Here is a 13088-nt window from a genome sequence, read left to right as displayed (position 1 = left end):
GGTTATTTATTATAAATCTTGGAACTAATTTTATTGCTTTGTTATCTAGTTTGTTATAAAGGATATGTTTTATTAAACAGAACATTATCAGGATCTGTGGACTACAGTGATGGATCCCAGGAGTTCTCTGCTGAGTTAACATTGCACTCTGAGGTTTTATCTCCTGAAATGCTTCAGTGTACACCAGCCAATATGGTAGAAGTCCACAAAGACACAGCACTGCACAAAGGTAAGATTTTGTTTTTGAGCATGCAGAAAATACCACAATAGACGTCTGTGTATTCAGCACTGAGGTATTAATAGTTGGTTAAATTCGCTAGGTATTTTTTTTTCTTCTAAGAAATTACGTTGTTGTTGTTAGGTGCCGTCGAGTTGGTTCCAACTCATAGTGACCCTACATACAACAGAACAAAACACTATCTAGTCCTACACCATCCTCTCAATCGTTGTTATGTTTGAGCCCGTTCTTGGAGCCGCTGTGTCAGTCCATCTCATCAAGGGCCTTCCTGTTTTTCACTGACTCTCTACTTTATGAAGCATGATGTCATTCCCCAGGGACTGATCCCTCCTGATAACATGTCCAAAGTGTGTGAGACGAAGTCTCGCCATCCTTGCTTCTAAGGAGCATTCTGGTTGTGCTTTTTCTAAGACAGATTAGTTTGCTTTTCTGGCAGCCCATGGTATGTTCAATATTCTTCAGCACCATAATTCGAAGACATCAATTCTTCTTATTCATTGTCCAGCTTTCGCATGCATATGAGGTGATTGAAAATACCATAGTTTGGTTCAGATGTACCTTAGTCCTCCAAGTGATGTCTTTGGTTTTTTAAACACTTTAAAGAATAGCAGTAGAATTACAGCCTTTAGCAGGGAAGGAAAAGCCCACTTTTCAGCTACTGCAGTGGCAGCAGGGGCTCCTTGACTGTGTTCAATAACAGTAAAAACAAAAATGAGCACCTACACCCAATACTGCCTCCCTCCACAAGATCTGAACCCCAGTATTATGCAGCCTCTGGCTCATGACTGATTGTACTGGCTCCTGAGCTTACCCTAGCAGCAGCCTACAGACTTGGAGCCCTACTTCCATTTGCTTTGTCTTATCACTTGCCAGTCCAGCTTTAATCACAGTATAACCAGTGTTTCCATACAGTTATTTTCTCAGCATTTGTAACATTCACTGTGACAGCCTCAAAAGAGCCCTTGTAGTGCAATGGTTAAGCACTTGGCTACTAATCCATAAGTTAGCAATTCAGACCCACCAGCAGCTCTACAGAAGAAAAGACCTGGCAGTTTGCTCCTGTAAAGATTATAGCCTAGGACCAAAAACTACAAAGATCATAGAAGAAAAAAAAGGGTCAATGCTGGAGGCCCTAATACACAGCATAAAGAGTATACAAACCATAACTAACAATACACAAACACCAGAAAATTAGCTGGATAATTTTTGGAGTCTTCTAAAAATTCAACACTTAACGCTCACCAAAAGACTTCACCAAAAGAGTGAAAAGAGAATCTACAGACTGGGAAAAAAATTTTGGCTATGACAAATCCAACAAAGCTCTAGTCTCTAAATATATAGGAAAATCCAACACCTCTGCAACAAAAAGACAAATAATCCAATTAAAAAATGGGCAAAGGATATAAACAGACGCTTTACCAAAGAAGACATTCAGGCAGCTAACAGACACATGAGGAAATGCATGAGATCACTAACCATTATAGAAATGCAGATCCCATCTACAATGAGATACCATCTCACCTCAACATTACTGGCACAAATCAAAAAAAAAAAAAAAGTAACTAATGTTGGAGAGGCTGTATGCACTGCTGGTGGGAATGTAAAGTGGTACAACCATTTTGGAAAACAATATGGCACTTCCTTAACAAGCTAGAAATAGAAATTCCATACGATCCTGCAATCCCACTCCTAGGAATTGTCCTAGAGAAATAAGAGCTATCACACGAGTAGACATATGCATGCCCATGTTCATTGCAGCATTATTCACAATAGCAAAAAGATGAAAACAACCTAAGTGCCCATCAACAGATGAATGAATCAACAAACTATGGTACATACACACAATGGAATAAAACACAACAGTAAAGAACATTGATGAATCTGCAAAATATCTCACAACATGGATGAATCTGGAGGGCGTTATGCTAACTGAAATAAGTCAATCCCAAAAGGATGAATACTATATGAGACCACTATTATAAAAATTCATGAAAAGGTTTACACACAGAAAGAAATAATCTTTGATGGTTATGAGGGAGGGGAAAGGGTGAGAGGGAAAAACACTAAGTAGACAATAGGTAAGTGGTAACTTTGGCAAAAGGTAAGACAGTACACAATACTGGGGAATTCACAGCTTGACCAAGGCAGGGTCATGGATGGCTGCATAGACACATCCAAACTCCCTGAGGGACAAAATTATGGGACTGAGGACTGGGACCATTGTCTTGGGGGACATCTAGCTCAACTGGCATAACATATAGTTATAAAGAAAATGTTCTACATCCTACTTTGGTGAGTAGCGTCTGGGGTCGTAAAAGCTTGTGAGTGGCCATCTAAGATACTCCATTGTTCCCACCCCATCTGGAGCAAGAGAGAATGAAGATAACCAGAGACACAATGAAAAGATTAGTCCAAAGGACTAATGGACCACAGCTAACACAGCCATCACCAGACTGAGTCCAGCATGACTAGATGGTTCCTGGCTACCACTGACTGCTCTGACAGGGATCACAATAGAGGGTCCCAGACAGAGCTGGAAAAAACTGTAGAACAAAATTCTAACTCACAAAAAAAGACCAGACTTACTGGTCTGACAGAGACTGGAGAAACCCCAAGAATATGGCCTTTTGACAAACTTTTAACTCAGTACTGAAGTCACTCAGAGGTTTACCCTTCAGCAAAAGATAAGACAGGCCTATAAAATAAGACTAAATGGGCACAGCAGCCCAGGGACAAGGACGAGAAGGCAGGAGGGGACAGGAAAACTGGTAATAGGGAACCCAAGGTCGAAAAGGGGAAAGTGTTGGCATGTCGTGGGATTGGCAGCCAATGTCATAAAATAATATGTGTATTAATTGTTTCCCCCATGCAAGTGTTTAGCTTGTTGTACTGTGGGGCTTGTGTGTTCCTGTGATTCTGGAAGTTATGCCACCAGTATTCAAATACCAGCAGGGTCACCCATTCCTTTTTACTTGGATCCACAGTCAACACCCACGGAAGCAGCATTCAAGAAATCAAAGGATGCATGGCATTGGGCAGATCTGCTGCAAAAGATCTCTTTAAAGTGTTCAAAAGGAAAGATGTCACCTTGAAGATTAAGGTGCACCTGACCAAAGTCATGATGTTTTCAATTGCCTCATATGGATGTGAAAGCTGAACAATGATAAGGAAGACCGAAGAAGGATCAATGTCTTTGAATTATGGTGTTGGCAAAAAATATACCGTGAACTGCCAAAAGAATGAACAAATTTATCTTGGGAGAAGTACAGCCTGAATGCTCCTTGGAAGCAAGGATGGCAAGACATCGTCTCACATACTTTGGACTTGTTATCAGGAGAGATCAGTCCCTGGTTACCATGCTTGGTAGAGTGTCAGCAAAAAAGAGGAAGGCTCTCAGCAAGATGGATTGACACAGTGGCTGCAACAATGGGCTCAAGCATAACAAGGATTGTGAGGATGGTGCAGGACTGGGCAGAGTTTCGTTCTGTTGTACATAGGATGGCTATGAGTCAAAACCAGCTTGAGGACACCTAACAATAGCAACAACATTACTTCATGAGAAACCGATTGGCTCGTTAAAGCTTAATCTAAAGTATAATTAAATTTTTTGAAAAAGGAAAAGATTATAGCCTTAGAAACCCTATGGGGCAGTTCCACTCTATCATGTAGAGTTGCTGTTAATCAGGAGTATCGCTAGTGGCACAGTGGTTAAAGCATTTGGCTGCATACAGAAGGTCGACAGTTCCAACCCACCAGCCATTCCACGAAAGAAAAATGTGGGAGTCTGCTTCTGTAAAGATTTTCCGCCTTAGAAGCCCTGTGGGACAGTTCTGCTCTGTCCTGTAGGGCTGATATGAGTCAGAATTAATGGCAATGGGTTATGAGTCAGAAGCAAGTGGATGGCACACAACAACAATGACAGTCTCCAGCCACATTGAGCTGCCTACCTCGGTGATCAGAGTTACCTCTTCAGGTACCAATTATTGGTTTTATTTGGGCCCTGATTGTAAAGTTGCATAAGTTTTGTCTTAACTGTTTTTTTCCTATAAGCCTTATTATATTTATTTTCGTTATTAGTTGCCATTGAGTCTGTTCCAACTCATGGTAACCGCATGTGTGTAGAATAGTACTACACTCCATAGTGTTTCAAGATTGTGACCTTCCAGAAGCAGATTGCCAGTCCTTCCAAGATGCCTCTGGGTGGGTTTGAACCGCCAACCTTTTGGTTAGTAGTCCAGTGCTTAACCATTTGTGCCACCCAAGGACACCCTGTTACTTTTAGCAATCAGCTTTTCAGAATTTGAGGTTTTTTAATAATAAAAATATCACATTATAGCGGTAATGCCAGTATCGCACATTGCTCTACAGAATGATTGTACCTGAGTTTCCATTCCCACAATGTATTAGAGCTTATATTTCACCACATTTTTAACAACCTTCATAGTGTCAAATTTTTAAATTTCTGCCATTCTGATGCCATGAAATGGTATCACCATGTTTAAATTTCCATTTCCTGATTACTGAGTTTGAGCATCTTTATAAGCCATTTGGGTTTCTTTATCTGAGAATTGCTTGTTCATGTTCTTTGCTCATTTTCATTTGGGTCATTAGTGTTTTTCCTTCTGATTTGCACAAGTCCCTCATATATTCTACATATCAAGCCTTTTATATCAAGTCAGATATATGGATTGCAAATATTTTCACCTGGTCTGGGCTGATCCTTTACATGTCTTCAAAAAAAAAATTTTTTTTTTTTTTAGCTTTTTTCTTCCTTTTCTTCTTTCTTTCCTGCTTTCCTTTCTTCCTTCCTTCTTGCCTCCCTCTCTTTGTTCCTTCCTTTTTTCTTTTCCTTTATACTTTGGTTTTTGTACCTGCTTTAGGAGTCCTTCCCCACCCTGACGTTATGAAAGTTTTCTCTTAAGTATTCATCCATAAATCTTATGTGCACTTACAGTTTGGTTTTCACATTTAGGTCTTTACTTCATCTGAAATTTTACTTGTATATATAGTAGGGACCTAATTGTATCTTTTTTCTATATATAAATAGCTAGTTTTCCAATATATTTTTTGAAAAGTGCCCTCCCCCCAACCAGACTGGATTTCTACCTCTGTCATGTATTTCTGTATTAATATCACACTGTTGTAATTACTGTTGCTCTATAAGTCTTGAAATTTGTCAGGGCAAATCTTCCCTTATTTATCTTCAAAATTGTCTATTCTTGATCGTTTAAAGGCTTAACCATTTGTGCCACCCAGAGACTCCTCCCACTGTGACCAAGAAGAGTTATTTAAGGAATGAAGGATAGTTTAACATTAGAAATTTGTCCCATCTTACTGTTTTTCCAGTTTTCTGGTATAAAGTTGTTCATATTACTGTTTTAAAATATCTCTTGTACCTTTGGCACTCCTCTTTTTATTATTAATATTTATACCCTCTCTCTATTTGGTTTTTATCATTCTTGCCAATCTTGTCTATTTTATTTTTTTTTCAGAGAACTAGCTTTTGTTCTTGTTAGTCTTCTCAATTGCTTTTTGTTTGGGAATGAGCTATTTTTCAGGGTTTTTTTCTTTTGTTTTGATTAAAGCTTTTATTAACCCAGGCCTTTGTTAACTTTCCTATAAAAACTATTGAAAGCACTTAGTTTTAAGTCTGATTGAATACCTGAAACAGAATAAAACTGTTTTTCAGTTAGCTCTCTTAGAACTGCCTGCCATTTTTTGTTCTATAGTCTTTTCCCCCCTACTATTATGTGCTTTCTAATTTCTATCTCTTCCTTTGGCTAGATTATAATACAGGTTCCTTTTATCTTTTCTCTTTAAAATTACTTAGCCCCTCTGTCCAATAGGTTCTCTATAAAAATCCCATGTATAGAGACTAATATTTTTAGACCATGAATTAAAAGCTTTCTGAGAAGTATAAAACTAATATAAAATGAATTTACTTGCAGTTTTTGAGTCATAGAGAATAAGAACTTTATTATTCAAATGAGACAGTTTATTCTTTTTCCTATGTATATTTTAATGTGTAGTAATTTTTTTAGAGTAATGTAACTATCTGCACAAACTAGGATAGGATTAAAGAAGCTAAAGATTATAAATGTTTGGCAAGTCATAGATTCATTGCTTTTTTTTAAATTGTTATTTAGTATAACTAAATTATTCCTGTGGCTTTGATTAAAGGTTTGTTAAGTTTTACTTAGTATCTATCTTCAAAACATCAAAATTTTAAATAGGTTTAATTGTAATGCCTCCTAATTTATACACGTTCTAATTTACGAAAATAATAAATATTTTATTTAGGCCGTTGCTTTAATGTTTTTGTATTCTTTGTCATCTTAAGGTCACAAAGTAGAGGAAGTTCTTATTAATGAAGAAGCAATTTTGAACCTCATAGAAAATAGTCAAACTTTCCAACCTTTGACCCAAAGACTGAGTGAGTCGCCAGTTTTCAGTAAGTAACAATGCTACTGTAAGCATCACTATTTTAAATCAATACCATTAGATTTTTTGTGAAAAGTTTGTATGGAGGTTTTTCTCTCTTTGATTTGAAGAGATTAGTGTTACATATTCAATAAATACTTTGTCTAAAGAGTATAAAAATGAAACCTTGCATTAGATAAGTAGCTTTTGTTTTTGTGAGTTTTTTTTTTTTTTACACATCTTTTTATAAAAAGAAATGATTCTGAAATAAAGTAACTCCTTTTTTTTTTTTTCCTTTAACCTCACTTTGGTTGAAGGAAGACCGTATTGTCACAGGGGGGAAAATGCACTTATTTTTTATTGACATTCTCCAAAGTTAAGTACATTAATAGAACACCCTGATTGGTTCTTTCTTGGTGACTAATAGAAATTTCCCTAGACAGTCCTTCTAAGCCATTGAATTATGACTAGATATAGCATGTGCCTATTATTTCTGAGTGTCTTTTCTGCAGTGGAGCCCTGTTGGCACAATAGTTAAGAGTTTAGCTGCTAACCAAAGGGTCTGAAATTCGAATCCACCAGCCACTCCTTGGAAACCCTACGGGGCAGTTCTACTCTGTCCTATAGGGTCACTGTGAGTCAGAATCAACTCGATGGCAGCGGATTTGCTGCAGTAGTTTTCTTATGCCATCACTCAAAGTGTATTTTCATTTGTATCATAAACCATTTACTTGATATTCAATATTTTAGTTTAACTTAAAAAAAAAAAAAAAAAAACCTTTTCCATGGAGTTTATTCCAGCTCACAGTGACCCTATTGGACAGAGCAGAACTGCCCCATACGGTTTCCAAGCAGTGGCTGGTGGTTTTGAACTGCTGACCTTACTGATATCTTTTTTAGAAATGTATTTAAAAGTTTGCTGCATAAAGTGAGATAGTATTAAACTTCATGCCTCTTGTTTTGCTTGGCATAATGATTTTATGTTTCTTTCCTTCCTTACATTCTGACTTTTCATTCTTATAATATCAAATGTGATAAAAATGTGACAGCAGGCCCATATGATGTCCTTTTCTCTATTACTTGCATTTTCATTTCTGAATGGAACATAATTAACTGTTTAGGGACAATACCAAAATTACTGTGCACAGTCATATTTTAAGAAAATTTTAAACAGGAGTAGAGGACTTTTTCTTTTTTTTTTTTTTTATAATAACTTTTATTAAGCTTCAAGTGAACGTTTACAAATCCAATCAGTCTGTCACATATAAGTTTACATACATCTCACTCCCTTCTCCCACTTACTCTCCCCGTCTTGAGTCAGCCCTTTCAGTCTCTCCTTTCTTGACAATTTTGCCGGCTTCCCTCTCTCTCTATCCTCCCATCCCCCCTCCAGACAAGAGTTGCCAACACAATCTCAAGTGTACACCTGATATAATTAGCTCACTCTTCATCAGCGTCTCTCTCCCACCCGCTGACCAGTCCCTTTCATGTCTGATGAGTTGTCTTCAGGGATGGTTCCTGTCCTGTGTCAACAGAAGGTCTGGAGAGCATGACCGCCGGGATTCCTCCAGTCTCAGTCAGACCATTAAGTTTGGTCTTCTTATGAGAATTTGGGGTCTGCATCCCACTGCTCTCCTGCTCCCTCAGGGGTCCTCTGCTGAGCTCCCTGTCAGGGCAGTCATCGATTGTGGCCGGGCACCAACTAGTTCTTCTGGTCTCAGGATGATGTAGGTCTCTGGTTCATGTGGCCCTTTCTGTCTCTTGGGCTCTTAGTTGTCATGTGGGCTTGGTGTTCTTCATTTTCCTTTGCTCCAGGTGGGTTGAGACCAATTGCTGCATCTTAGATGGCTGCTTGTTAGCATTTAAGACCCCAGACGCCACATTTCAAAGTGGGATGCAGAATGATTTCATAATAGAATTATTTTGCCAATTGACTTAGAAGTCCCCGCAAACCATGTTCCCCAGACCCCCGCGCTTGCTCCGCTGAGCTTTGAAGCATTCATTTTATCCCGGAAACTTCTTTGCTTTTGGTCCAGTCCAATTGAGCTGACCTTCCATGTATTGAGTGTTGTCTTTCCCTTCACCTAAAGCAGTTCTTATCTACTGATTAATCAATAAAAAAACCCTCTCCCACCCTCCCTCCCTCCCCCCCTCGTAACCACAAAAGTATGTGTTCTTCTCAGGTTTACTATTTCTCAAGATCTTATAATAGTGGTCTTATACAATATTTGTCCTTTTGCCTCTGACTCATTTCGCTCAGCATAATGCCTTCCAGGTTCCTCCATGTTATGAAATGTTTCAGAGATTCGTCACTGTTCTTTATCGATGCGTAGTATTCCATTGTGTGAATATACCACAATTTATTTACCCATTCATCCGTTGATGGACACCTTGGTTGCTTCCAACTTTTTGCTATTGTAAACAGAGCTGCAATAAACATGGGTGTGCATATATCTGTTTGTATGAAGGCTCTTGTATCTCTAGGGTTAGGTCACATGCAGAAAGATGTCATTCAAAGACCACATTAAAAAATTAATTTAAGGAGAGTGCCAGCAAGATGGTGGTGTAAGCAGCTGGACATCCCCACTCTCACAACAACTACAGAGAAAATTAATTTGAGGTTTACAATCTAAAATGCTCTATTTCTTCACCTAAAGCGCAATAAAAAAAAAATGTTCTGTTTCTCCATCTTAATAAGTAAAAATATGTGCCAAGTTAAATTACATTATAATTATTAAAAATATACAGTTAAAAGTGAGGAACATAGAGAAAGTCAAGGATTGAAAAAGAGGAGACAGTGAGGGAAAGAGGCAAATCAGTATTTCATGACGTAAGGCAAATGTACTGTACCATCAGCAGATACAATTCTTCCTTGTCCAAAAGTGGTAGAAATGCATTGTCAATGTAGTCAAAAATCTGAGGAGCAACTGTCTATAATTCATTTACCCCAATACTAATCTTTCTTAAAGTATGGGATGGGAAAAAGAAAAATTGCAATTCTAGGTTTAAGAAATGGATTGTTGTCAAAATGGCTCTTATAAACCAATATCATTTTTAGCTTACATTTAGTAACATATTTGAATCAATATCTTTAATATCAACAAAGAAAATCTGAAACTTGATATTTTAGTAAGTTGGAAATGCAGTATCTCATTTGATAGAGAAAAGGGTTGTGTACTGTATTAAAACAAACCCCTATCTTCATGAGCTTAAAAAAAAAACAGCTTTGTTGAAATATAATTCAACTACCATAAAATTAACCTTCTAAAGTGTATAATTTGGTGTTTTTTAGCATATTCACAGTTGTGCAATCATTACCACTATCTAATTCCAGAACATTGTCATCACCCCAAAAAGAAACCCTATGCTCATTAGCAGTCGCTCCCCATTTGTCCCTCCTCCCAGCCCTTGGCAACCACTAATCTACTTTATATTTATTTAAATTTGCCTATTTTAGGCATTTCACATAAATCTCATCATGTAAAATGTGGCCTTTTATATCTGGTTCCTTTCACGTAGCATAATGTTTTTGAGGTTTGTCTGTATTGTAGTATGTATCAGTACCTCATTCCTTCTTATTGCCAAATAATATTTCATTATATGAGTGTAGCATATTTTATTCATTCATTCATTGGTTGATGGACATCTAGAATGTTTCCTTTTGGTCTGTTATGAATAATGCTGCTAAGATCACTTGTGTATAGGCTTTTGTGTAGACATATATTTTCAGTTTTCTTGGGTATATACCTAGAAGTAAAATGGCAGAGTCAAATGCTAACTCTATTTTTAACCTTTTGAGGAACTGCCAAGCTTTTTTCCAGAGCAGCTGTACCATTGTACAACCTCACCAAGAATGTATGAAAGTTCTAATTTCTGCACATCTTTGTCAACACTTCTTATTATTTGTCTTTTTTATTTCAGCCATACTAGTGGGTGTGAAATAGTATCTCACTGTGGTCTTTATGATTTTTTAAATAATGTTATTAACCACTTTTAATGCTCTCTTGTGTTTTTCAACTATAGGTTTATTTTGATTATCCTACAAGCTAAATAAAGCTAGCTGAGGGATGGGGTTTTCACATGTATAATTTTTAAGATATTTCCTTAGCATTAATTTTTATGTATTTTATATTTATTTTGAACACTTGTGAACGTCTTTGATTTTGTGTTCCTCAAGCTTAAGTGCGAAGTGTGCTGTAAGAGCTTGGGGATCTTATTAAAATGGAAATTCCTGCCTCCTTCCCAGAAATTCTGTTTCAGTGGATATGAAATGGGGTCTGGGAATCTTCCTTTAATAAGAACATGAAATCATTCTAATGCAGATGATCCCGAGGTTACACTTCAGTGGGAGAGCTATATATCAACACCTAAATCTGTATACCAGCTGTATTTTTTTAGCATGTGCCAGCATCTATGATGTTATTGTTGTTCTGTAACTGATAAGAATTGTTGGATTACTTAGAAAATTTAAGTTATTTGTTGGTGATTATTTCACTTGTCTTATAGTGGACAGTAGTCCTGATGAGGCCCTGGTACAACTTCTTGCTGGTTTGGAAAATGATGGATATCAGGGGAAAAGAAATAGGATGTCATTGCCATGTCGTTCCTTTGGAAACTCTAAAAATCTCCAAAACAGTGATGATGAAGAAAATGAACCACAAATTGAAAAAGAAGAAATGGAACTTAGTTTAGTGATGTCCCAGAGATGGGACAGCAATATTGAAGAACATTGTGCCAAAAAAAGGTAATTCATTAGTTATTTCAGCTACTCTAAGAACTTTTTTTGTCATTATCACTGTTGTTTAATCAAAAATTACTTATTATTACTGATGGTACATATAGCTCATAAACGATAGTGATTTACTTATTTTAAATCTCTTTGAAGTAGTGATTAGTTTTTCATGTGGCATAAACTTCATATTCTAGGCTAAAAAAAATTTTGCTTCATTAAGAAAAATTAAACTTAACGTTGTTGTTGTTGGTTGCCATCAAGTTGACTCTGACTCACAGCGACCTTCTGTACAACAGAACGAAACATTGCCCAGCCCTGTATCATCTTCATGATTGTATGTTTGAGTCCGTTGAACTTAACTTTAGAAGCCGTCTGTTTATCTATGCAGTATTAACAATGTTTAGTGTTAGCCTGAAGACAAGGAAAGGCTCCCAGATCTGATAAAACTGAAAGAATTAAATATCAAAAATAAATAAACAAAATGAAAGAGACCCAGAAGCAAATACTGGTATTCTGGATCGTTCTGGCACTGTGGTTTTCTGAGTCAGTCTCCAAGAGAAAAGGACTGAAAAGCAAAGAGTGAAATTATAAGGAGATTGATTTAGTTGTACCAAGGTACGTGTTGGGAAATCAAGAAAAATAAAATTGGAGAGGTAAACTGACTCATAGAAGCTGTTGATTTCTAGATTAAGATATTTGGGCTTCAGGCCATAGGAGCTAATGGTAGTTTTAGAATTCATGACTAACAGATCAGAGTTAGTTATGGAATAGTAACTTGGTGCAGAGGTGAATGGGGATAATTATAGTACCTACTTGTCTTAGGCCAGGTTCTCTAGAGAAGCAAAACCTGTAAAGCATATACATAGAGAGAGAGAGAGATTTATATCAAGGAAATGGCTCATGCAGTTGTAGAGGCTGGAATGTCCCAAGTCTATGAATCAGGATAGAGGCTTCTCCTGATTCACGTGGCTGCAGAGGCTGATGAACCCAAGATTGGCAGCCCAGAGAGCAGAACTCTTGCTCACAGGCTGTGAAGATCAATGAATTCCAAGATCAGCAGAGAAGACTGTGCAAGGCTTTTCCTGGTTCACATAACTGCAGGGGCTGGCGAACCCAAGATCAGTAGGTCAGAGAGCAGGGCCCTTGATCATAGGCTGTGAAGACTGACGAATCCCAAAATTGGGAGGCAAGACCGCAGGTAAGCTGCTAGCTCAAGTCCTAAGAACCAGAGCTCAGACAAATAGGAGCCAACTGCGGGATCCAGAGCAGGCAAAAGCCGGAACATCCGCTTATATTTGGATGCAGGCCACACGCCCAAGGAAACCCCCTTTCACTGATGGGCTGCTTACAGCAGATCCCATCATGGGGGTGATCGTATATCAAATCTCAACAGGGAGGCAATCACAACATTTTACGACTGCCAAAACACTGAGAATCATGGCTCAGCCAAGTTGACACACAACCTTAACCATCACACTACTTCACGCAGTTATTCTAAGTATTAGGTAAGATAGTCCATGCATAACTTATTAGCAGAAATGTATTATACAATATACATAGTAATTGTTAGCTATTTGCATAGGACAACTATACATAATATAGTAGTTAAAAGATCAGACTACCTGAGTTTGATTCCAGGCCCTACTATATTAGCTGTGTGACCTTGCACGACTTCTCCATGGCTCAGTTTCCTCAGGT

At 37.6% G+C, this 13088-nt stretch overlaps 1 protein-coding gene across 3 annotated transcripts in view; it reads left to right on the top strand.

The window, feature by feature from the left end:
• Window positions 1-13088, top strand: part of REV3L (REV3 like, DNA directed polymerase zeta catalytic subunit) — a 210824-nt gene that overhangs the window by 110176 nt on the left and 87560 nt on the right. For all 3 annotated transcript variants that reach the window (XM_049899056.1, XM_049899045.1, XM_049899065.1), the window contains 3 exons: window positions 81-229; window positions 6579-6689; window positions 11165-11402. In XM_049899056.1, the coding sequence (XP_049755013.1) occupies window positions 81-229; window positions 6579-6689; window positions 11165-11402 (498 nt within the window). The remainder of the gene's footprint in view (window positions 1-80; window positions 230-6578; window positions 6690-11164; window positions 11403-13088) is intronic.

This window comes from Elephas maximus, chromosome 1, assembly GCF_024166365.1.
Source record: "Elephas maximus indicus isolate mEleMax1 chromosome 1, mEleMax1 primary haplotype, whole genome shotgun sequence".
NCBI lineage: Eukaryota > Metazoa > Chordata > Mammalia > Proboscidea > Elephantidae > Elephas > Elephas maximus.
The sequence above is the reverse complement of the archived record's forward strand: the minus strand, read 5'-3'. Positions and strand labels throughout refer to the sequence as shown.